Source organism: Aotus nancymaae, unplaced genomic scaffold (genome assembly GCF_030222135.1).
Source record: "Aotus nancymaae isolate 86718 unplaced genomic scaffold, 86718_ANA_hifiasm-v0.15.2.pri h1tg000025l, whole genome shotgun sequence".
Taxonomy (NCBI): Eukaryota; Metazoa; Chordata; class Mammalia; order Primates; family Aotidae; genus Aotus; species Aotus nancymaae.
Genome location: NW_026988438.1, coordinates 19,664,891 through 19,690,103, shown reverse-complemented (window position 1 = coordinate 19,690,103; position 25,213 = coordinate 19,664,891). Strand labels below are relative to the sequence as shown.

General features: G+C 34.5%; 1 protein-coding gene across 3 annotated transcripts in view; it reads left to right on the top strand.

The window, feature by feature from the left end:
• CFAP69 (cilia and flagella associated protein 69) overlaps positions 1-25,213 on the top strand; it is a 62,330-nt gene that overhangs the window by 17,705 nt on the left and 19,412 nt on the right. The window contains exons 4-13 of one of the 3 annotated variants that reach the window (XM_021674222.2): positions 236-345; positions 3,613-3,689; positions 6,944-7,042; positions 9,065-9,214; positions 9,320-9,497; positions 11,519-11,642; positions 14,429-14,477; positions 14,575-14,696; positions 16,985-17,201; positions 22,368-22,532. In XM_021674222.2, the coding sequence (XP_021529897.2) occupies positions 236-345; positions 3,613-3,689; positions 6,944-7,042; positions 9,065-9,214; positions 9,320-9,497; positions 11,519-11,642; positions 14,429-14,477; positions 14,575-14,696; positions 16,985-17,201; positions 22,368-22,532 (1,291 nt within the window). Of the gene's footprint in view, positions 1-235; positions 346-442; positions 501-3,612; positions 3,690-6,943; positions 7,043-9,064; positions 9,215-9,319; positions 9,498-11,518; positions 11,643-14,428; positions 14,478-14,574; positions 14,697-16,984; positions 17,202-22,367; positions 22,533-25,213 lie in introns of those variants that run through there. The other 2 variants (XM_064380411.1, XM_021674223.2) reach the window with 2 other exon arrangements.

The following is a 25,213-nucleotide window of genomic DNA, read 5'->3' as shown; positions in this document are numbered from 1 at the left end:
GTGAGAGGAAAAAAATTGTGAGTAGGAGTTTACTGAGGCAAAAATAAAATAGTTTTCTTAAAAAATACAGTTCTAAATTTCCTTTCTTAGACTTCAACATAAGAATAATTAAAACAGTATCTACCGCATTTAACAAAATAGTTGGAATTCTAGACTTTTTTCACAGAATTATTATAAAGAGTATGTTAATAAAAACATTAATCTTAATTTTATTTCTTAACTAAACATATTAAAGCCGTTAAGGGATTTAGCACAGATATTTAAAATTCTGAAACTGTGTGCACGAAAAATAAAAAACCAGCCTCGTTTTGTAGAATCTGCATATGATATCATAAAATTGTGTGGGTAAGTTATCTTTCTTTAACTTTGTTTTGTATTAGCATGGAATATTTTATTATGTTTCTTATATCACAAACATACTATGCATTATAGTGTAGCAGATTGCTACAGAACTCAGACAACTTCAGTTCATCAGTTGATTCCAGCAGTTGATACTTCAGGTAACCAATTTTCTGTGCTCTGAGATTGCTAGCCACAAGAGATTAAATTGTTAAGTATACTGAAATGCTTTCTTGTAATTAGTTGCTATTAGGTGAATGATAAATATTAGATGTAACCAAGGAATTGTAGTATTTTTCAGAGAATCCTTGTAGTATTTTCAGAGAAACCACAAGAGATTAAATTGTTAAGTATACTGAAATGCTTTCTTGTAATTAGTTGCTATTAGGTGAATGATAAATATTAGATGTAACCAAGGAATTGTAGTATTTTTCAGAGAATCCTTGAGTGAACTTATGGATATACTTATAGTTTCAGTCTAGTTTTTCTCTCTGTCTTTAGAAAATTTGGGTCTCAAAGATATATTCGGTTATATGTCATGTTTTACTTGATTTTTGAAATTTGAGAGAATAAAACATCAACAATTACATTTGACATATATTTTAAAAATGTAAGTTAGAGGTAAGAATTATAAAATTAACATGTCTCATTCTTTCTACTGTTGGTTCCCTAACAAGTTCAGGAAACTAAGAGTGTATGGTCCTTGGTGCCACATAGTGGCTGATCTAGGTATATATTAAAATATTTTTAGTTGTTAAATGTAATGTAGTAGGGAGGAATAAACCTTTCTGACAAATTTACCTTCTGAATCTTTCTACCAATTTAACTTTTGAAATAGCAATTATTTACTTTAATATACAAATATATAAATAATAGAAAAGTTTAGTAAAACTATGCATACATGGTAGGTTCTAACTCTCACTTTTAGATTTAGCAGTAATAATATTTGAAATGTTTGTAACCACTTATATTTAATTTTTTTGATATCTGGATAAAATAATCAAAATAATGTATTGAATATCTACACCATGTCTTGCTTTTTAATAGGAACAATGGGAAATAAAGAAATAAATGGTTGCTCTGGTGTGTTCCAGGAACAAATTGGAAATTATTATATTGACATATGATTATATAATGTAAAACTTAAATTTCAAGGCTTTGCAAGTCCTAGAATGCCAAGTTCGTAAGCGTTACTTTCAACATCCATGCTCCTACAGAGCTCTGCACAGGGTTGGTTCTCTGTGAAAATTTGTCACTGAATGTTTAATTGTATAATATGATAAATCTTTTTTAACTGGAGTGTCCATTTTCCCTCATATTTCATAATTAATCACATTGTTAATTTTTTCTACATTTCTAATTTCAGCGTATGTCTAGATAACTTCTCTACGCCTCACCCTCGTGTCTCTTTTCAAGACATTTTTGGAAGATAAAAACAATGAAAATAGAATAATAATGTCAAGGCTTCCGTTTTGGCCTCCAAGTAGTATGGTTTTCTCATTGCATCAGAACTATAATGCTGGCCAGGCGCGGTGGCACACGCCTGTAATCCCAGCACTTTCGGAGGCCAAGGGGGGTGGATCATGAGGTCAGCAGTTTGAGACCAGCCTGGCCAACACAGTGCAACCCTGTCTCTACTAAAAATACAAAAATTAGCTGGGTGTGATGGCAGCCGCCTGTAATCCCAGCTTCTCAGGAAGCTAAGGCAGGAGAATCGCTTGAACTCGGGAGGCGGAGGTTGAGGTGACTGGAGATCGCACCACTGCACTCCAGCCTGGGCAACAGAGCGATCCTCCATCTCAAAAAGAAAAGAAGTATAATGCTAATTTTTTCATAACCTTTTTGGCTGAAAATTCTTCTGATGCTTTATCTTATAGGTTGTCTCCTTTGCTAGAAAAGGAAAAAGTTTGACAAAAAGTACTAGTTTTAGAATCCTTCACTTTAGTCCAACAAGCAGCTGGATAACAAATATACATTATTTGTTTCAAATGACAAATTCTGACAAACACTAGAAATGAACTTCTGTGGCATTTATAAAATTGTCCTTTTTGTAGATTGCTCTTCAGATATTTCGTTAAATTCAAATTGGTCTTATATGCTATTAATACATCCTCATGCGATAGTTCTTACTGCCATTTTCAACCACTTGTTTAGTTTTTCTTGAAAAACATGAATTTAAAGTCCTCTCTATATAGGATATATTGTACTTTAAATAGCACAGGAGGTTCACATTTTGAATTCATGAAATGTCATGATAGTTTATATATTTAAGAATAACTTTTATAATTCCTTTGAAATTTAGATTGACCCAGGTTTATGTGCTGGATCTTTAAGATTTATGAATAAGTTACTATCAAATAACTTTGTTATAATGGCATGATATGCAATTCTAATATAATAATATTTGTAAACTTGAATGCCTTAATGTCTGCAAAAGCATTCTGTTATTTTGTGGTTAATAACTAACCCAGCTAATCAGGAAAAAGGCACTGATCTCTAAGAATGAATAAATTATTTGATTTTGGCTAGAGTTTTGGAAATTTCAGGAAAGGCTCTTATCCAGTTTTTAAGTTATTAGTGAGCTTAAATCTATGGTTTGTATCAGATTTTCCAATGTTGTACTAACTTTGATAGAATTACTATTTTGACCTCAAAGAGAAAGAGGGTTCCTAAGTTTTTATTCATGAAGTGATGCAAAATGGCTTCCTTAACCTGTGCCTTTTACATCCATCTCTTAATTTTTATAATTAATATAATTTTTTTTGGTCAGTTTATTTGAAACTTTTTTTTTTTTTTTTTTGAGACAGAGTCTTCCTCTGTTGCCAGGCTGGAGTGCAGTGCCACGATTTTGCCTCACTGTAGCCCATGCCTCCCTGGTTCAAGTGATTCTCCTGACTCAGCCTCCTGAGCAGCTGGGACTATAGGTGTGTGCCACCACACCCAGCTAATTTTTGTATTTTTAGTAGAGACAGGGTTTCACCATGTTGGCCAGGATGGTCTCAATCGCTTGACCTCATGATCTGCCCACCTTGGCCTCCCAAAGTGCTGGGATTACAGGCATGAGTCAGCATGCCGGGCCCCAGAAACAGTTATAATACTATTAAAGTATAATACTATGTATTACAACTAGTAATTAATAGTTGTCAATTCCCCAGGGCTAAAGAATAGAATATTATTATTAATTTATTCTTTAGAAATGAAATCTCCCCCATTTACGAATGATGCTTCAATCAAATATTTTATTAAAAATTACTTTTACTATTCTTATTGAAGCTTGCCATTTTTGAAAAAGAAAGTATCGGATGAAATAACTTATGCTGAAGATACTGCTAATTCAATTGCACTTCTGGGTAAGTTAAGATTTCCTTAAGATGGATGTAACACATGACAGGTTCTACAGACAAAGAAATATCTATTTTCTTCAAGTTTGACTAAGAGAACTCCTTCTCCATGTCTAGGATCTTCTCTTATTTTCTGGTAGGAAATTAATCACAGTGTGCTTGGTGATAATTCTGGTACTGTATTCTGCTCAGGTGTTTCATGATACCAGTAAAAATCTGTGTTCTTTAAATACAAGGACAGGCTGATTATTTAGTTTAATGAATTATTATTTAATTTGATGAAATGTTTGTTAACTATTTTTGTATCAGAAAGTATGGATCCCCCTTTTTAAGTAATCACAAAAACACTTCAACTTTGAACTCTAATACTTAGATGCTACAATCATAGAATTATTCATTAAATGATCTAAAATTTTAAATCAAATCATAAAATGATAGCATATTAAGAACTTTAGCATAATACACATAAAGATGCAGATGCCTGTATTTTGTACACAAAATACGAAAAATATCATAAAAGGGTAGGCATTTATATATGGGTTATCGCTTGATTTTCTTGAGAAAGAAAACAATTTCCTAGGAAATTAGATAAGGGAAACACTAGCTCTTTGAGTCAGCTCCTGGGACATGACAGCATGTTCCCAAAACAAATCCTACATTAAATTTATACTTATTAGTTTAGGTCTTTATTTGTACAGGAGGAATAAAAGATACACAATTGATCCAACACATTTTTAAAAATATTTACTGAAGAGTTATGTTCCCAACATTATACTCCATACAGAAAGATGTTAGAGATTTAACTAGAATGAAGAAAAAAAGCATTTTTATTTTTAACATAGACACTAACCCTTTTATATCTCAGTAGGTTTTATGGATTTTAATTTTTGTTACTTTCAAAAAATTGCCTAGAATTCACCTACTCTGTGACCTAGAGTTGTGGAGATTAGGTTAAACATGGGGCCGGGGCAGGGCATTAAAGAAAAACAGCTAGGAAGCAGGCAGGTTCGGAAATAATGGGAATTTTTAATTCTGTGATTCTCTATCATCAGTGGAAATTTACAATGAGAATCTAACCCAAAAGAGGACATGGTAGTATTAACAGATAAAAAGTATGGTTTTTGTTGGCAACATTATTTTTTAAAATACCCCTGTTGCCATTATTTTTAAGTATTGCTTCCAAGAGTGTTGGCAGTCACTTTTATTATAAATACATGGCCCATTTTTTACTGAGTATCAGCTTGTTCTTTGCTTAATGACTGGTCCCCTGCTTGCAGAACATGTCACTACTATCTCATTTGAGGACAGTATGAACTCCTAACTTCAAATGAGCTTCCTTCACCGATAACTGACTGCAAGTACTGCTGTTTTGTCTCTTAATTTTTTTTAATGGCTTGAAACATTAGTTTAAACTAAAATAACTGTATATAAGATGAAATGTTGAACAAAAACTATTCATGATTTTTAGTAATAACTTCCAGTTTCTATTATGTACTAATAAGTTGTATTACATTTTCTTCCAAATGAATCATAGATATTTCTGACGCAGAAACAAGATTCTGGAAATGGATGAGAGAAGAAATTGGTACTCTGCCCTGAGATGATGAAATAGGAAGCTATGATAAATTATCTAAATTTACAGGAACTAAAACAGTGGAAAAGCAGACGAAAGTTCCTAGAATTTATCATAAGCCTGCATATTTGGATAGTCTTGGAAAAGCTTTGTTGCCCCTGTTACCTAAAATTTTTAAAACCTAAGTACTTATTTTGCAATTCCAAAGAACAGTCCAAAACATAAATAAAATTTATAATTAGAATAATCTTAAAACTGTCTTTTTTAAGTGGCATCTTTTGCAGAGCCTCCTAAAGCTAGGGTCAGGCTTTCCTCTGTGCTTCCTCCTCCTGTCCACTTGCCTCCCCACTTGCTGACCACCTCCAGAGATGAGCTTCATGCAAGGGCTAATGCAAAAGAGAAATTTCTGATTATCTTTTTCCCTCAGAGAGTCCAAGCAGTTCTGGTTCAGTTCTAAGGCTGATACGACTGACTATAGCTGTCCTCAGGCATTCAGAGAACCTGGATCATTTCCAGAGTTACACAGATCGTTTTCAGATACCCTTGGGGATCATATTTATAGAACTTCAACAGAGTAGATGCAATTCAGTTTGAAATACAGGCTGAAGCCAATTTAAGTATAGTTTAGATATGACTGAAAAGGAACCCTCCTATTCACCAACCCCACACAGACAGCTTGAACATAAAACTATTACCTTTGCCTGTGGGGCAACTCCCTAAAAATTCACTATCTCCCAGTCTGCCAACAAATTGAAAAGCAAAGTTCACCTGGAACGTCTCTAAAGCAAAGAATGCATTATTAAAGGCAAAAAAATACTGACCCTCTAGTTAGGGAGAAAAATACTAACCTATATTTTTTTAAAATAATAATAGTATCTAACACATAAAGAACTTATAATATGCTAGACACTTTTCTCAGTCCTTTTCTCATATTAGCTAATTTAATCCTCACAACACTCTTAAATGTGATAACTATTGTTATACCTGTTTAATAGATGAGAAAACTAAGACACAAGTTTACACAGGTAGTAAATGGCAGAGCCAGGATTTAATCTTAGACAGTCTGGTTCTAGCATTTGTGTTAATAATATCATTTTTTTTTTTTTTTTGAGACGGAGTTTCGCTCTTGTTACCCAGGCTGGAGTACAATGGTGCGATCTCGGCTCAACACAACCTCCGCCTCCTGGGTTCAAGCAATTCTCCTGCCTCAGCCTCCCAAGTAGCTGGGACTACAGGCACGCACCACCATGCTCAGCTAATTTTTTTTTTTTATATGTTTAGTAAAGACGGGGTTTCACCATGTTGACCAGGATGGTCTTGATCTCTTAAGCTCTTGATCCACCCGCCTCGGCCTCCCAAAATGCTGGGATTATAGGCGTGAGTCACTGCGCCCAGCAATAAGTATCATTCTTTTCTCCCTGGAAAGGGGAGGCTGAATTGATTGAGGGGCCAAATGTATAAGGATGGATCCAGGGTACTGTTTATATGTATATGTATGTATATGTGTCAGTATATGTATGTATATGTGTCAGCATATGTATAAAAAGTATGTATATAAATTGAACATGATCCAGTTTGAATCTCTGAGTATATTTTTAATAATCATCATATTATTAACATTTTATGCCTAAATTCTACAAATAAGCTTATGACAGTGTTAATAAATAGCACCTGTTTATCTTTCCGGCAGGTGACTTAATGAAAATACCAAGTTCTGAATTGAGAATACAAATTTGTAAGTGTATTGTTGACTTTTATCATGCAGAACCACCAAAGAAGCATATTCCAGGTACAATTTATAGTAGTCTTTCAGTGATAACTTGTGTATTTAGAAAATGAAACATTCTTATTTCTCTTTGAATTTGACAGACACAGTGGACTCATAAATGTACCATATTAAAAAGAAAACTTTTTTGTAGTCTTGAGTACGCGGTGGCTCACGCCTATAATCCCAGCACTTTGGGAGGCCGAGGCGGGTGGATCACGAGGTCAAGAGATCGAGACCATCCTGGTCAACACGGTGAAATCCCGTCTCTACTAAAAATACAAAAAAATTAGCTGGGCGTGGTGGCACAGGCCTGTAGTCCCAGCTACTTGGGAGGCTGAGGCAGGAGAATTGCTTGAACCCAGGAGGCGGAGGTTGTGGTGAGCCGAGATCGCACCATTGCACTCCAGCCTGGGTAACAAGAGCGAAACTCCGTCTCAAAAAAAAAAAAAAAAAAAAAAAAAAAAAAGATCATGAGCTTAGAATTAACCTTGGCAAAATACGGATGCCCTTTAAAATAAAAAGGGACAAGTGGTGTAGGACTTAAGACAGAGAAGTATTATGATACAAAGAAGTGAGGTTGATTTGGTCAGGCTCTGAAAATTAGGAGTCAGCGCTCTCACTATCACACAGTTGGTTTCAAGTGATGGGTGTGGCCAGACATCTAGGACCACAGCTGAAAGTCCTCGGTACAGCAGTCGAAAGAGACATAGCCCTGGAGACAGGAATTAAGTCCATGAGCTTTAATAGTATTATATCCTTCTATTAAAATGTACCTGCAATAGAAAAAGATACAGTAAGTATAAAGTATATTTTGGTCCATCCATATGATAGATATGCAAATAAAAATCATGATTTTAGAAAACATTTTATAGCATGGGGAAAAGCTAACAATACAAAGTTTTAGTAAGTATAGAATATAAAATTCTGTATACTAGTATGTTGTTAAAATTGTATGATACATTAAAACATCACAAGAAATATATGAAAATGTTAATGTTATCTCTCAGTGATGAAAATATAGGCCATTTCCTTTTTGTACTTTTTAAATGCTTTTTAAAATTCATGTAGTGAGTAGCTAGAGCATATCATAGAGAGCTCATCACAGCATTAGACAGGGCCATGTCCACAGCCACAGATCATATTTACAAAGATAAGACAAACTAACAGATACTTCAGAACTAGGGCAAAGTTAAGGAATCTAGCTGAACTCAAAAATCAGTCAGGGAGTTCGATAACTAAGATCACTAAGAGAAAAAATAAAGCCTCATCTCAGTTAAATGAGTACCCTTCGGTGTTTATTTAATCCTTCTAGTAGAATGTAGTTAGGTAAAACCTGTATACCTGCATCAAAAGGAGAGGTAGTATGTTTCACAGGTGCTAAGACAGAAGGAATTTTTATAAGACATATCACCAAGAATCAAACTCCCCTAAAATACCATTAAATTCATTCACAATTATCAGAGTAGCATTACATTTTCACCTCTTATTTTATTGCTGACACTACATAATTGTTGTCCCTTGAAAGTACTGAAGTAATACATTGGACCTGAATATTGAAATTGACTAGTGAAAACATTCAGTATTTGTAATCAAATCATTTTCCATTATAAAAAGTATCTACTGACAGTAAATATTGTTCTTTTCTAGATTTTAAGATGTGTTTCCAAAATTCATGGTCCTATTTTAAATGCTACCCCAGGGATCAGCAAACTCTGGGCCCCAGATCAAACTAGGCCTACTGAAAACAAAGTTTTGTTAGAACACAGCCATGCCCACTTATATTTGTGCTATTTATTGCTGCTTTCTTTCTACAATGTGTTACAGAGTTGAGCAGTTGACAAGAAACCTTATAACCTGAAAAACTTAAAATTCTTATTGTCTGGCCCTTTACAGAAAAAATGTAGCCCATTCCTATGCCACACAATTCTTAAATTCTATACACTTTAAAAAGTTGTTCTTGCTGTTGCTTAATAATATTCATTCTTTTGTCTTAATGATCATTCGTGAGATAACTATTCGTATTTATTAACTAATTGTTGTTAGGTTACCAGCAAGCAAGTTCATCATACAAGATTCAAATGGCAGAAGTTGGAGGATTAGCAAAAACAATGGTTCAGGCAATGACCTTGCTTGAAAACCAACTTGTTGAGAAACTTTGGGTACTTAAAGTTCTGCAGCATCTCTCAACTTCTGGTTTGTATATTATTAAGTTTAAACACTTCATTGTCAACTACTTTTGTTTCCATCTAACAATGTCAATACTGTAAAGCACAAATAATTTTTAAAATTTATTTCCAGAAGTTAATTGTAGCATGATGATGAAAGCACAGGCAGCCGCTGAAATCTGTGCTCACCTCAATGACCCAGATCCCTCTGGACAGCTTTTATTTCGTTCTTCAGAAATACTTTGGAACTTGTTGGAAAAATCTTCAAAAGAAGAAATCCTACAACAGCTTAGTAACTTGGAATGTTTGCTGTAAGTGTATATGGTTAGATAGGAATGTTCTTTCAATCTTAAAATGATAGCCAGTGACATAACTAACATCTTTGTTTGAATCTGTGTTCAATTACGTTTTAGATTCATGTAATGGCTATGTTTCAGGATGTCTTTTTTTGTGCCATGGTATAAATGAATCCTCACAATAACAGGCCACACTTTTCTATGTGGAAGTCTGTTGAAGTAGCTTCTTAACACTAAGTTATACCTTGGTCTATACATAAAGTAAAATTAGACTTCAGAAGAACTATTTCATTTATTTATGCAGTGAATCTATTATTGGGTGCTTACTATCTTCCAGATATTGCAGTAAGCATTAGCAACAAAATGTGAGTAAGCCTTCAGGTGGCTTCTTCACTTATTCAACAAGTAATTATCTGCTCTATGCCAGCTTCAGTATTAAGCCATAGAAATACAACTAAAAACAATACAGATATTGTCCCTGCTTTCATGGAATTACATTGTGCTAGAAGGGATGGACAGGTAAACAGACAACTAAATGAGAACATACTAAATGTTATGAAAGAGATCATTGTAAGATGCTACATGTTCTTCAGAAGAAGGTCAGTCGGTGCATTTTTGTTTGCAAGTGACTAAAACCCAACTGACCAAAGCAATATAGGAAATTTATGGCTCATTTACCTACAAAGTCAAGGATAAAACTGGTTTCATATGCAGCTTTATTCAGGGATCAGCAGATATTAAGACTTGGTCCCTCATCTCTCTACATTGTCTTCCATGGTGTTGGCTTCACACCCAAGCCTATGTAGTAAGACTTAAGAAGTCTAGGATCACATTATCTCAACCTCAAATCAAGCAGAAGATAAACCTTGCAATCCTGAAGGCTCAGAGAAAAGTCTTTGAATTGAGTCCCATTTGGCCCTGAATGGTCTAATACTGGTCAAATGCCCAGTCCGTGGTGATTTGTTAATGCCAAAAGAAAGAACGCTTTAATGAAAAGGCAGCTGAAGACAGCCTCACAGAAGCAAAAGTCAGGAAGGAATAAATGATTAAATAAAAAATAAGGATACTGTTGTTATAAAAAAGGGCAAATAGGTCCCAGGAAGCAAAGCAAGAAATATCTAATATTATTACAAAGGGAACCTAATTCAGAGTTGGAGAATGAATAATTTCTTCCTAATGAACTCAAATCTAGTATCTGAATGACAAATAGGACTTGGCAACACAGAAAATTTTTGCATGCAGAGAGCATCCTAGAGAGGGGGAGCAAATGAAAATACAATTAGCAAAATCAGAAAACTAAAATTCAATGTGATGAGAGCAGAGGGATAGGCTACAATGGTGAGAGATGATGCTAACAATGTGATCAGGGACCACAACATGAAAGGCCTAATAAGGCTTGTTAAGGAAGTAGTACTTTATTCTAAGAACGAAGAGTAGTCTTTAAATGATTTTACAAAGGAAAATGGCATGATTGAATGTATTATAGAGCTGTCACTTTGACTACCATGTATAATAGTCTGGTTTAGTGTATTCTTATCTGGTACATAGAGAATTAGAGGCAGATTTGGAACTGTAGAAAAGGTTAGAAATATGTTGTAATGAATAATATAAAAAGGGAGATTTTGTTCATAGACATTTAGGTAGTATTTCCATAAAAGTATGTCTTTTAGTTTGGGCTGCTATAACAAAGTACCATAAACTAGGTGGTTTATAAACAGCAGAAAGTCATTTTTCATAGTTTGGGATACTAGAAGTCTGAGATCAGGGTGCCAGTGTGGTTGGGTTCTGATGAGGGTGCTCTTCTGGGTTGCCTACTGCTGACTTCTCTTATCCTTACATGGAGGAAAGAGAGCGAGAGAGCTTTCTCGAGTCCCTTTTATAAGGGCACTAATTCCATTCATGAGGGCTCATTAGCACACTAAGACCTCACCTCCTAACCATCACATTGGGGGTTAGGATTCAATATATGAATTTGGAGGGATGTAAACATTTAGTGCATAACTATATAGTTTTTAAAATATGATTTTACTTTCTAGGGCTTTGAAGGAAGTATTTAAAAATCTGTTTATGAGAGGTTTTAGTCATTATGACCGTCAGCTTAGAAATGACATATTAGTGATCACTACAATTATAGCTCAAAATCCTGAAGCACCAATGATTGTAAGTATGAATCAAATTACATTAATTTTAATTGTGGAAGTGGTGGGTGTGGGTGAAGTCCTATATTATGTTGTAATATTTGTGTATTTTGTTGTAATGCTAAATTATGCTGTAATATCACGGTGGTCACCAGTGTGCTTATCACTCTGCCAATTCTTCTTTGCAATCCTTTGGAAATTTGGAGTCTTTTTCATATTGTACGATTTATACACGTGTTTTCCACTTAGGATGCTTTTCTTTCCTTCCTGATGATTTGAGTTTCCATCTGGCATCATTTTCTTTCACTGGAAGAACTTTCTTTACAATTTCTTGTGGGGCAAATCTGCTAGCTGCTGGCAACAAATTATCTTGGTTTTCTTTTATCTGAAAATATATTTAATTCATCTTAATCCTTAAAATCTATGCTCATTGAATATAAAACTCTAGGCTGAAAAAAATTGTTTAGCATTTCAAAGATAAAATTCTACTATCTTCTGGAGTCTGTTGTTTCTGATGAGAAGTATTCAGTGTGAGGTTCCATGGTGTAATGGTGAGCACCCTGGACTCTGACGAGAAGCATTCATTATTTCAAATCATCGTTCCCCTATGTATATCATTTTTTTCTCTCACTGTTTTCAAGATTTTCACTCTATGGTTTTTAGCAGTTTTAAAATGATATGCTAAGGTGAGATTTGTATTTATTCTGTTTAGATTTCATAGAGCTTCTTGGATATATAAATTTAAGTCTTTAATAAGATTTGGAGAACTCTTGGTCATTATTTCTTCAAATATTTTTCAGCCCCATTCTCTCTCCCTGCTTCTTCTGGAATTCTTTTTTTTTTTTTTTTTTTTTTTAAGTAGAGACAGGGTTTCACTATGTTGGCCAAGCTGGTCTTGAACTCCTGACCTTGTGGTCCACCCACCTCGGCCTCCCAAAGTGCTGGGATTATAGGTGTGGGCCACCGCACCCGGCTCTGATTACTTTTATGTTCGACTTTTTGATATTGTCCCACTGGTTTGTGAGACTCTGCTTACTTTTCAATCATTTTTCTCTCCATTCTTAAGATTGGATAATTTGTATTAGTCTATACATTTGAATTCACTGACTCTTTTTATTTCTGTCATCTCCATTCTGCTGTTAATCCCATCCAGTACATTTTTGCTTCAGATATATTTTTCAGTTTTAGAGTTTATTTTGGTTCCTTTTTATGGTGTCACTTCTGAGAGTTCTTATCTTTCTATTTATTATGATCATCTTTACTATAGATTCTGGTATACTCTTCTGAAGAGTATTCTATTTTTTAATGACTGTACATTTAACTTGGCAGTACTCATCCCTTTTGGGTATGGCAGCCCAAATCTCAATTCAGTTCTTGCCTGGGATGCTTGAGTATTCTTTGCACTTGTGTGGTTCAGACATCAGCCAGATATTTGGGAAGAGTTTGTACACAGACTTTGGCATTCCTCTCTCTGGCTCTCTCCTTTCTCTTCACTTTCCAGTGGATGTGGTGGCCTCTGTCCTCTGGCTTCAGGCCACTAAGACCACAGGATTACTCTGAGTTTTAACATTCCCACAAGGTATAGACTATGGCCTGCTCTCAGGCCAAAAGTCTTTTTCAAATGGGAAACTCATGTACTACATGAGTTACCTTCTACAAAATTCTGACATCCTTCCAGTGTTTGCTTACTCTTGGTTACAAGATAGTTGTATTTGTCACTAGCAGGAGAATTTCTCTTGGAGCTACTACTCATCTGTACCTGAAGCTGAGCCTTCACATATTTTATAATGTAAAAATCACTGAATGATTGAAATTGTATAATAGAGATCCTTGGCAACAGTATTCACAAGTCAGGCATGTAAGTTATAGTTGTGCTACAAAGAACTGGCTGTGAAGACCTCAGCCCACTAACAGTGGACAAAAAGTAGTCCCAACATAAGAGTCACAGAATTCATACTGTGCAAATAGGGAAACAGTCCTACATAGTATTCTAGTTAAAGCTGCAACATAGGTGGACCTTTATGTTTCTCTAAACATAGGTGCACCTTTATGTTTCTCTACAAGTCCCTGGTCAGTTAATAATTTCTCATTAGTGTCCTTGAAAACATTCAGATGAATTTCACGAATCTAAGTTGAAGTGAATAATATGTTCACCATCTGAAGAAATCATATAGATCCTAAAGTAATAGGAATATAAAACTACAAGCTCGTAAGCCTAGGGTTTGCCCCTGTAAACTGTCCCTAATATGCAAAGTCCAACTAGGATATCTCTGACAGGAATGCTGACGTGCTAAAATGTTTGCAACTCTGGTGATTCCTCAGGGCTTTTCATGCTAAGTAGGAACTACTTTATAATCTCTTGACCAAACATTTGATATAACAAGAATGGTTGGGGTAGAAGTGGAGGTGTTTAAGAAGAAAGGCTGTTGAGAATAACTGGCTTTTCTTCCCTTACTGTGTCATTTGAAGTATAGATAATGAATTACAGAAATAACTATGAAGACCTAATACATTTTGGATCCTTAACAAATTTTAAACAGACTATTCATAGAATAATATAAAGTATTTCTTGGAACCTACAGAAGTTTAAAATTAAATAAATCTGGGTTATTTAATGTTAAATAAGCTTATCTGGCTATATGTTTTTATTTTTTGCTTCACCTTTTATTGCTATTCATGCTTTATGAATTCAAATGAATGACAATAGGAAAATTTGATAAATGTACTTAAATAGTAAATATGAGCATCTGCATCTTAACTTTCATCTTATACATTCATCTTTATTCTTGTTTTATGTATTTATATTAGGAATGTGGCTTTGCTAAGGATTTGATACTGTTTGCTACCTTTAATGAAGGTAAAAAAAACCATAAAACTTTAAACTTCTTATGATTATCTTGATGAGTCTTATACAACATTTAAGCTTTCATTTCATGTTTTTTTTCCCCTCATAGTTAAAAGTCAAAATATTTTGGTAAAAGGACTTAAGCTTTCTAATTCCTATGAAGATTTTGAGTTGAAGAAATTACTATTCAACATAATTGTGATCTTATGTAAAGATTTACCTACTATACAGGTAAAGAGTAACCAAGGCAGAAAAATTAATAAAAATTATCTCACTTTGTAGTATAACTTTTTTAAAGTCCTGACTGTAAATCTTTTATCAGTTCATATATTTACCATAGAAAGTAGTAAACTCTTACTGGCCTGAATTTTAGCTTTTAAAATTTTTCTTTGCTTATCTGCTAGTAAATTTAAGTATCTAAATTTAAACCATATAAACCAAAGAAAAAATAGTAGAACCTAAGAGATTTAATAATACATTTAGATCTCTTGAATTAAAGAGCATAAAATGAAAGAAGCTCCACATAGGCATATCCAGCCTAATAGTCTGTCTCTGACCATAGTAACAAGGACTGATTTAATGCTGGAGAAAATTATTAACCTCTGTGATGCCAATCTCAAACTCTTATGAACCTGCTTTTTCATCACACGAACCTAATGTCTTTAATTACTTTGACTCCCTATGAATCTATTTTTTAATACGTTGTTTTCTGCATAACAACATGATGTAATCTGAAGAACACTGGAAGTGAATTCACTTCTGGCTTATCACCTACTGGCTATGTAGCCTTGGCAAAATTACCTCTTCTATCTGTGGTTCAGTTCCTCTTTCTGTAAAGAAAAGATTACAATGCTTCAGCTCTGCTCACAGGTCTATTGTGAAGTTGAGTTGAAGGCTTTGTAAACTATAAAGTGATAGTAAATGTATTATTAACAATACTGTTAGTTTAGTTACTGCATTAAGTGAAATTTCTTTTTAGTCCTAAAACTCTACCAAGCTCCAAGGATTACCATGAAGACGAAGTAGGAATTCAGTCTATCAACATCACTACCAAAAATATAAAGATGGGATAGTCTAGCAATAAAGGCTTTAGTCAGACAGAATCCCAGTGCTGCCACTTTCTAGCTATGTGGTATTTAATGGGTTATTTGATTTCTCTAAATCCCAGATAGCTCAACTTCAACATGGGGATAACACCTACCTCGAAATTATTATGAGGATTTAACTGAGCTCAGCATTTTCTTAGTAATGCAACTTTGAGGAATATATATATTTTCAAATGCTCAGGAAAAGAAAAATTATCTTTACAGTTATATCTTTATAATTTGTGATAAAAAAACACATACTGTGTAGAACCTAAATTTATTTTCCAAAATGCAAATGGAAAATCATTTGGAAAATTATTCCATCAATTATGGTTTGTTATTCTAATAGAGTATTATATAAATATTAAAATTAGAGCTATAAAGATAATGAAATTTACACTACAGTTTATAAATCAATTTTAATTGATTAAACAACATTTTATAAACAACAGAGTCAAGTAGCAGAGATTATGGTGAGCTTCTTAAAACACTTTGTGAGCAGCGAAATCACCCATTTTTATGTGTCATATAATTTGTGTTCCAGTAATATTACTAGTAACAATAATGAATTTGTACACTATCATTTGCAACACAGGGTATTTTTGAAATATTATATACTTAATTCTAACAATAATGTTAGAACTAGTAGTTATTCCTGTTTTCTCAACTCTAGATCTTGCATTCTTTTCACATGGACTAGTAGGGAATTAGAAAAATTGTTTTTGGGAAAGTGTTTTTAGAATAATGCCAAATTAAAAGAAAATTAAATATAATATAGCATATGATGTTTTCTTCTCTTGTGAATCATAAATATGCATCAATCAGAATCAGCTATATTAATTCTGTTGTCATAATAGCTGTGTATTTTTTCTCATTTTTATTAAAATGATAGAGTCAATAAAATTTAAAAATACTAGGCATATAATTAAACATGGCTTGTGACCTAACTGACATTTATTTGGTAGAATGTTTATGTAAGTTCTGTTGCACATGTTTAAATATTCACTGTAGTCATTACGTCAGACAAAATTATTTTTTATGGTACACAACTGAATCTGTAATACATTTCCTTTTTAAAAAGAGAGTGAGGAAAGAAATGTCACCATTTGCCCCCAAATATTCTACTCCTATGGTTTTATTATAAGCAGTAACTAAATTACATATATGAGCACCAAAGACAAAAAATTAACACATATTTTATATTATTGTCAGAGCATAACGGTCCTCAGAAAAGAGAATCATAACCAACTGGTGTTAAATTTTTCTGGGTTTTTTTGGTACCTATCATAGGTCGGGGTTATTTTATAAAGGAAGTATTTTGAAATAGTCATCAATAAAACATCAAAATGTAATTTTTTAAATTTAATTGACTTAGATCAAATAAAGTAGTTTTAGCCATGTTTCTAACAAAGTATCCTTTGTTCTTTCTCATAGCTATTAATTGAGGGCAAAGTTATTTTGGCTTTGTTTACCTATGTTAAGAAGCCTGAGAAACAAAAAACAATTGAATGGTCTGCAGCACAGTATGAAGAATTACAACTGCATGCAATTGCCACTTTGTCTTCAGTGGCTCCTTTATTAATAGAAGAATACATGTCATGCCAGGGAAATGCTCAAGTCCTTGCATTTCTAGAATGGTGTGAGAGTGAAGGTGAGTGGCCCTTCAAGATTCCTGTCAAAATTCTCATCTTCAAATTTCAACGGAATGCTCAATATATGCATAGAAATAACAATGAAGTTAATTAAAGCTACAAGAAGTAAAAACATGTAGACCTGTCTTATTAGTGTATTTATATGTTGTTTTAAGAAAAATACAGATTTTATTTAAAGTCAGACATTAGTCAATGTCAGAGTTGATGTACACTTAAAGAAATCATACATGTAATTTAAATTTTTGTATTATTAGATCTATCTAAAAATTATAATTAGGAAGAAAAATCCTGGAAATATTTTATATGCTTTGTTTGTTTGTTAGTTGAGACAGGATCTCACCCTGTCACCCAGGCTAGAGTGCAGTGGTATGCTCATGGCTCACTGCAGCCTTAACCTCTTGGGCTCTAGTGATCCTCCCACCTCAGCCTTCCCAGTGACCGGGACTACAAGTGCATGCCACCATGCCCAGCTAATTTTTGTATTTTTTGTAGAGAGGGTTTTGCCATGTTGCCCAGTCTAGTCTTGAACCACTGGGCTGAAGCTATCTGCCTGCCTTGGCCTCTCACAGTGTTGGGATTACAGGTGTGAGCCTGAAATCAATTACAACACTGCCTAGGCTGGCAGTATTATAATGCATTCATTCAACAAATATTTATGACTGCCTATTGGGTACTAGATACTGTTTTAACTACTGAAAATACATTTAGGCTTAAAACAAATAAACATCCTTCTCTCCATGGAGCTTAAAATCTAGATCTCTATGTATTTTATTCTCTTCATAGCAATTGTGAATGGGAGTTCGCTCGTGATTTGGCTCTCTGTTTGTCTGTTATTCATATATAGGAATGCTTGTGATTTTTGCACATTGATTTTGTAACCTGATACTTTGCTGAAGTTGCTTATCAACTTGAGATTTTGGGCTGAGACGATGGAGTCTTTTAAATATACAATCATGTCGTCTGCAAATAGAGACAATTTGACTTTCTCTTTTCCTAATTGAATACCCTTTATTTCTTTTTCTTGCCTGATTGCTTTGGCCAGAACTTCCAATACTATGTTGAATAGGAGTGGTGAGAGAGGGCGTGCTTGTCTTGTGCCATATTTCAAAGGGAATACTTCAAGTTTTTGCCCATTCAGTATGATCTTGGCTGTGGGTTTGTGAAGTCCCTCTTCAAGGAGAACTACAAACCGCTCAAGAAAATAAGAGCAGACACAAACAGATGGAAAAACATTCCATGCTCATAGTTAGGAAGAATCAATATCATGAAAATGGCCACAATGCCCAAAATAAGCTATAGATTCAGTGCCATCCCGATCAAGCTACCATTGACTTCATAGAATTGGAAAAACCACCTTAAACTTCAGATGGAACCAAAAGAGAGCCCGAATAGCCAAGACAATACTAAGCAAAAAAAAAAAAAAGAAAAAAAGCTGGAGGCATCACGCTACATGTCTTCAAACTATACTAAAGGCTACAGTAATCAAACAGCATGGTACTGGTACCAAAACAGAGGTATAGACCAATGGAACAGAACAGAGGCCTCAGAGGTAATACCAAACATCTACAACTATCTGATCTTTGACAAACCTGACAAAAACAAACAATGGGGAAAGGATTCCCTATTTAATAAATGGTGTTGGGAAAACTGGCTAGTCATATGCAGAAAGCTGAAACTGGACCCCTTCCTTACACCTTATACAAAAATTAATTCCAGATGGATTAAAGGTCTAAACATAAGCCGTTACACCATAAAAACCCTAGAAGAAACATAGGCAAAACCATTCAGGACATAGGCAAGGACTTCATGACTAAAACACCAAAAGCAATGGCAACAAAAGCCAAAATAGATAAATGGGATCTAATTAAACTTAAGAGTTCCAGTGCAGCAAAAGAAACTATCATTAGAGTGAACTGGCAACCAACAGAATGGGAAAAAAATTTTGCAATCTACCCATCTGACAAAGGACTAATATCCAGAATGTACAAAGAATTTAAACAAATGTACAAGAAAAAAACAACCCCATCAAAGAATGGGCAAAGGATATTAACAGACACTTTTCAAAAGAAGACATTTATGCAACCAACGAACATGAAAAAATGCTCATCATCACTGGTCATTAGAGAAATGCAAATCAAAACCACATTGAGATACCATCTCATGCCAGTTAGAATTGTGATCATTAAAAAATCAGGAGACAACAGATGCTAGAGAGGATGTGGAGAAATAGGAACACTTTTACACTGTTGGTGGAGTGTAAATCAGTTCAACCATTGTGGAAGACAGTGTGGCAATTCCTCAAGGATTTAGAAATAGAAATACCATTTGACCCAGCAATCCCATTACTGAGTATATACCCAAAGGATTATAAATCATTCTATTATAAAGACACATGCACACGTATGTTTTGTGGCACTATTTACAATAGCAAAGACCTGGAACCAACCCAAATGCCCATCAATAATAGACTGAATAAAGAAAATGTGGCACATATACACCATGGAATACTATGCAGCCATATAAAAGCATGAGTTCATGTCCTTTGCAGGGACATGGATGAAGCTGGAAACCATCATTCTCAGCAAACTGACACAAGAACAGAAAACCAAACACCGCATATTCTCACTCATAAGTGGGTGTTGAACAATGAGAACACATGGACACAGGGAGGGGAACATCACACACCAGGGCCTGTTGGGGGGTGGGGGGACTAGGGGAGGGATAGCAGAGGGTGGGAGTATTGGGGAGGGATAATATTAGGAGAAATACCTAATAGGTTTAGATGACAGGGGGATGGATGCAGCAAACCACCATGGCATGTGTATACCTATGTAACAATCCTGCACAATCTGCACATGTACCCCAGAACTTAAGGGGTAAAATAATAATAAAAATCTAGATCTCTAGCCAGAAGTAATGACTCCAATGTGGTCTACCAAATTAGTAGAGCCCCAGTTTGTTTGTATTTTATTTCAGTTCTTAGAAAGGAAAAAGAAATACATTCGTTTTTAAAAAAGTTTTATAAGGAAGATATTGCTTCTTTTCTGGTAGTAATTTTCCTCTGGAAATAATTTTGTACAATGCATTTTCATCAGATCAAGAACATCATCCATTTATGCATGAAGGAGGAAAAAACGATAGCCTTTTTATTCTCTAGCTTCCAATATGCTGAGCTACTAAATTTAGTCTTATAAAATTATTTTTCACTAAATAAAGCAATTCTTCAGTCTATCCTTTATATCATTTATGTTTGTAGAAGACTTTAAGGCAAAGGGGGAAATGCTAGCTAATAAGAAGAGGACTGATAACTAATAGTTATTCAGAACCTACTATCTGGTAGGCCTTATACCTTACACACTTTCCAAATATTAAGTCACTTAGTCCTCTCAACAATCCCAAGAGATATAGGTATTATTATTATCCCTGTTTATCAGATGGGTAGAACTTAGTCTAAGAAGTTAAATAACTTATTCTTGGCCACAAGTGGCAGAGCAAAGATTTAACTCAGGTTCTATAATAGAACCCACAATTTTAACCAACATGCAATACTCAGAACAGTATTTTCAACTTTTTTTAAAACTAGAAACATAAAGCTACTTCTAAAAGAAGCTTTTAAAGAAAGCATAGCATAAAAAAGGGAGGACTTGCCTTGATACTTATCAAGACCTACCATAAAGCTATTGTAATTAAAGTTATGTGGTACTGGGTCATGGATAGTCAATGGCATGGAGTATATGGAAGGTTCGCATTATGAGAGATGATATTGCCAATCAGTGAGGGAAGGATGGTGTTGGGACAGTTGGTCTTTCATGTGAAAAAATAAAAGTTATATCTTTTCACTTTGTTTTTTTAAAAATCAGTTGCAAAATTAATTGATTTAAATATGAAAAGTCATATAGTTGAAACTGTTAGAAGAAAACATGGGAAAATATCTTTATGCTAGATATCAGGGTAGGAAAAGGTTTCTTAAAAGACTCGTAAGTTTAAGGTACAAGAAAAGATCGATGTATTTAAGTACTATAAAATGTACAAATGTCTGTATGACAAAATCTAAGTGAAATACTAATCTACAAATTGAGAGAAGACATTTACTACCCCTGTGACTGATAATAGATTAGAATCCAGGTTTATAAAGAACTCCTACATATCAACAAGAAAACAACTCAGTAGAGAAGTATGCAAAGACAGGGACTGCCATATCACAGAGAAAACCCCAAATTTTCAAAAAAAAACTTTAGAAACTCTCAATCCCATTGGTAATCAAATAAATACAAAGTAACGTAACAATGAACTATCATTTCAAATTTAACAGATTTCAGAGAAAATCAAGACCAGGTACAGTAGCTCCCAACTGTTAATCCCAACACTTTGAGAGGTTAAGACAGGAGGATCACTTGAGGCCAGAAGTTTAGGACCATCCTGGGAAACATGGCAAGATCCCATTTCTTAAAATTAAAAAAAAAAAAAAAAAAAAAAAAAAGCTGGTGATAGTGGCACATACCTGTAGTCCTAGCTTCTTGGGAGGCTGAGGTGGGAGTATCACTTGAGCCCGGGAGATTGAGGCTACAATGAGCTGTGATCACATCACTGCAATCTAGCCTGGGCAACAGAGCAAGATCTTGTCTCTTAGAAAAGAAAAATTAATTCATCTTATACATAGTATCTATATAAATACCTTGGGAAACAATTTAGCACCTTTAGTAAAATTCAATGTGGATATATCCTATATGATTCTAGTCACATGGAAAAACTCTTCTTAATGGATAGAAGAGGACATGAACCAGAATGTTTATTGTAACAGTTTATACTAGTGAATGGATAAACTATAATTCATTTATAAAAATGAATGCTGAAAGCAATTAAAATGAATAATCTATATCTACTTGTGACAATGTGAATAATTTTTAAAGCAAACATAATCTTGAGTAATAAATAGAAGCAAGTTGCAAAAGATACATATGATACATTTGAGTAAAATTGTAAAACACACATTCTGAGAATAGAAGGGGGAAAAGGAATAATATTTTACCTCTCTAAAAAAACTAAAGCAAATATGACAAAATTTTAACATTTGTTTAAACTTTTGATAAATATGTAAGATATCTGATATATTGTTTTGTTCATTTGAAATGTTTTTGTTTTAAATTATCAATTTTTCTCCACAGATCCGTTTTTCAGTCATGGTAACAGTTTTCATGGTACAGGTGGCCGAGGCAACAAGTTTGCCCAGATGCGCTACAGTTTACGACTCCTGAGAGCCATGGTCTACCTTGAAGATGAGACTGTAAACACAGATCTTTGTGAAAAGGGAACAATTCAGAAAATGATAGGTAAAATATAACATGGTGGTTTACTGATGAATAGCAGTAATTTTGTTAGAAATGTTCTTCTAAAATTTATTTTGTCTTTATGACTGAGAAGCTCCTGAATATTTTCTTGATTTTTGTTTCATTTGTTTCATATTGTTGCTATAAATCAGTTTTTCTTCTTACTGAAGTATCATAATCACTAACCCTTTAAACATTTATTTCTTCAACTCAGATACCATTTCATTTAGGATTACCTTTTATCTTTTTTTAAATGGGCTATTCTACTTTTTTTTTTGAGACAGAGTCTCTCTATCACCCAGGCTGGAGTGCAGTGGTGTGATCTGGACTTACTGCAATTTCCATCTCCTGAGTTCAAGCGATTCTCCTGCCTCAGCCTCCCAAGTAGCTGGGACTACAGGTGTACACCGCCATGCCCAGCTAATTTTTTTGTATTTTTTTAGTAGAGATGGGGTTTCACCGTGTTAGCCAGGATGTTCTTGATCTCCTGACCTTGTGATCTGCCTGCCTCTGCCTCCCATAATGCTAGGATTACAGGCATGAGCCACTGCACCTGGCCAGGTCACCACTTTTGGCCAAGCCTTTTGGAGCTATTTTAAAACAAGATAACATGGCATTTCCAATGCATGTGTCATAACAGAACGCTGGTACATTGGCATTTGGAGAAATGTACAGAGGAGTTTCTTTTCTGATATGAAATATCAGAATATCCTTGACTTTCAGCTTATACTTGACTATGCTAAATCACCATATCCCCTAAAATAAGTACACATAAACTCAGTGTAAAATTCAGAACCCCTAAACAAAAGCTGCTTTACCTTTTGTTATTTAAAAAAGTTATCTAGATCATACCTTTCCTTGACTTTGAAAAGAGTTATTTCAGTCATTCATATGCAGTGATTACTTCACTAGTCAATTATATAATCTGGTAGATGTTAATGTTAATTAAAATGCCTACTCAAAAACTCTTCTACTTGTTAAATTAAGGTGCTTACTCTTTCATCATTAGTGGAGTGGGGTGGTGCTCTCTAATAATAGTAATATAGAAAATAGCAGGAAATCGAAGTATGTTGAAAAGGGAACCAGGTGAAAACATTTACCCTTTTGCCCAGTTTGTTTGGGATGAACAAATCTGAAAGTGCATTTTATCATTCCTGTGCACATTCTGTTGCATAAAACTCAGTCTAACTGGAGGAAATCCAGGAAATATAATCTTTCATATGTCTAGGAAGAAGTCTTAATCCTACCTGCACTAGGGAACAGGGTAGGGAAAAGGGAAAACAAATAGCAATGGTTCTTCTTGTCTTAGAACCTTTTCCCCTTAACTGAAAATAAGCTGATCTTTATGTTAAGTTCTTGGAGGTAGGGACCTTGTCTAACTGAGTCTAACAGGCCTTTGTAGTAGTAATGTGCTCAATAAGTAGTAACTAGATTTTAAATGTAAATGTTTATACACTTTCTGGGTATAGTGTACACTGCTTGGGTAATAGGTGCACCAAAATCTCAGAAATAACCAATAAAGAACTTATCTATGTGACCAAAAACCACCTGTTCCACAAAATCTATTGAAATAAAATAAAAATGTTTATATACTTTCTGTGTAGACACTGGGGTTACAAACATGTATAATGCAGGACACTGAGGACATTTTCCTTAATGAGAAAATAGAAACTATGTATATCATAGAAAGATAGCATGTGTTACCCTACATGTCATCAATTAGACACTTAATGAGTAGTACAGAATAATGTGACAGAAACTAAGAGGCTTGGGTAGCTTTCAGGGCTAGGAAGTCAGGATTCTGTGAGGTAAGGGTAGTGTAAAGAGGTAGAAGAACAGACATAGCACTCAAGCAGGGAAATAGCATGAACAGGGAGACATGGTCCTGAAATATGCATGGTGATGTGTTCAGAGTTAGTTTAAGAGGAGCCAAAGTTTTATGAAGACAAATGACATAAGACACGTTAATTGTGTAGCCAGAGGCCAAGCTGGAATGAGTTTTGAGTGATTGACAACAGTTCAAACTTCATCCTCTAAAGGCATGGAAAGCCACAAGGGGGTTTGATTAGTGACGTTGTATGTACAATGTTGTATTTTAGGAAGAAGAATCTGGGAGAAATAGAATGATCTAGAACAAGAAGACAATAAAGGCAATGAGTTGAAGGGTACTTAAATATGGAGTATTATACTATGTTACAGACAGCAGGGAATGTTACTGCCTGCATTCAGTTAGGAAGGAGAATGAGATAGTCTAGAAAGAAGAAGCAGACCTATGGCCAATCAGATTGGATTCCTAGAAGATGTTCCTGATAAATGGAAATAGGCCCCTCTATCCATGGCATACCCCAGCACTGGGCCTCCAGCCGGCTCAACTAGCCTCCCTTAAGGTCTGATCCCACACCTGTAATTCATTCTACTGGGACCTAGAATAGTCCCTCAGGGACAGTTATAGAAATAGGCTAGGATTTCCATGTCCCTTCTACTTTGGAACATAGCTCCATACTTTTCTGCTAATGCCAGTGACCCCTTTAACAGAGAAAAGGTGACTTTTGTTCTTTATTTAAAGCTTAAAAAATTCTTTTTGAGGTAAAATTGTATCATGAATATAATTTCATCAGTGTTAGTGGCCCCTCTTCAGTCCTGTTCAATTTCGATTGGAAGCAAGAGAGGGATTTTAAAGGACA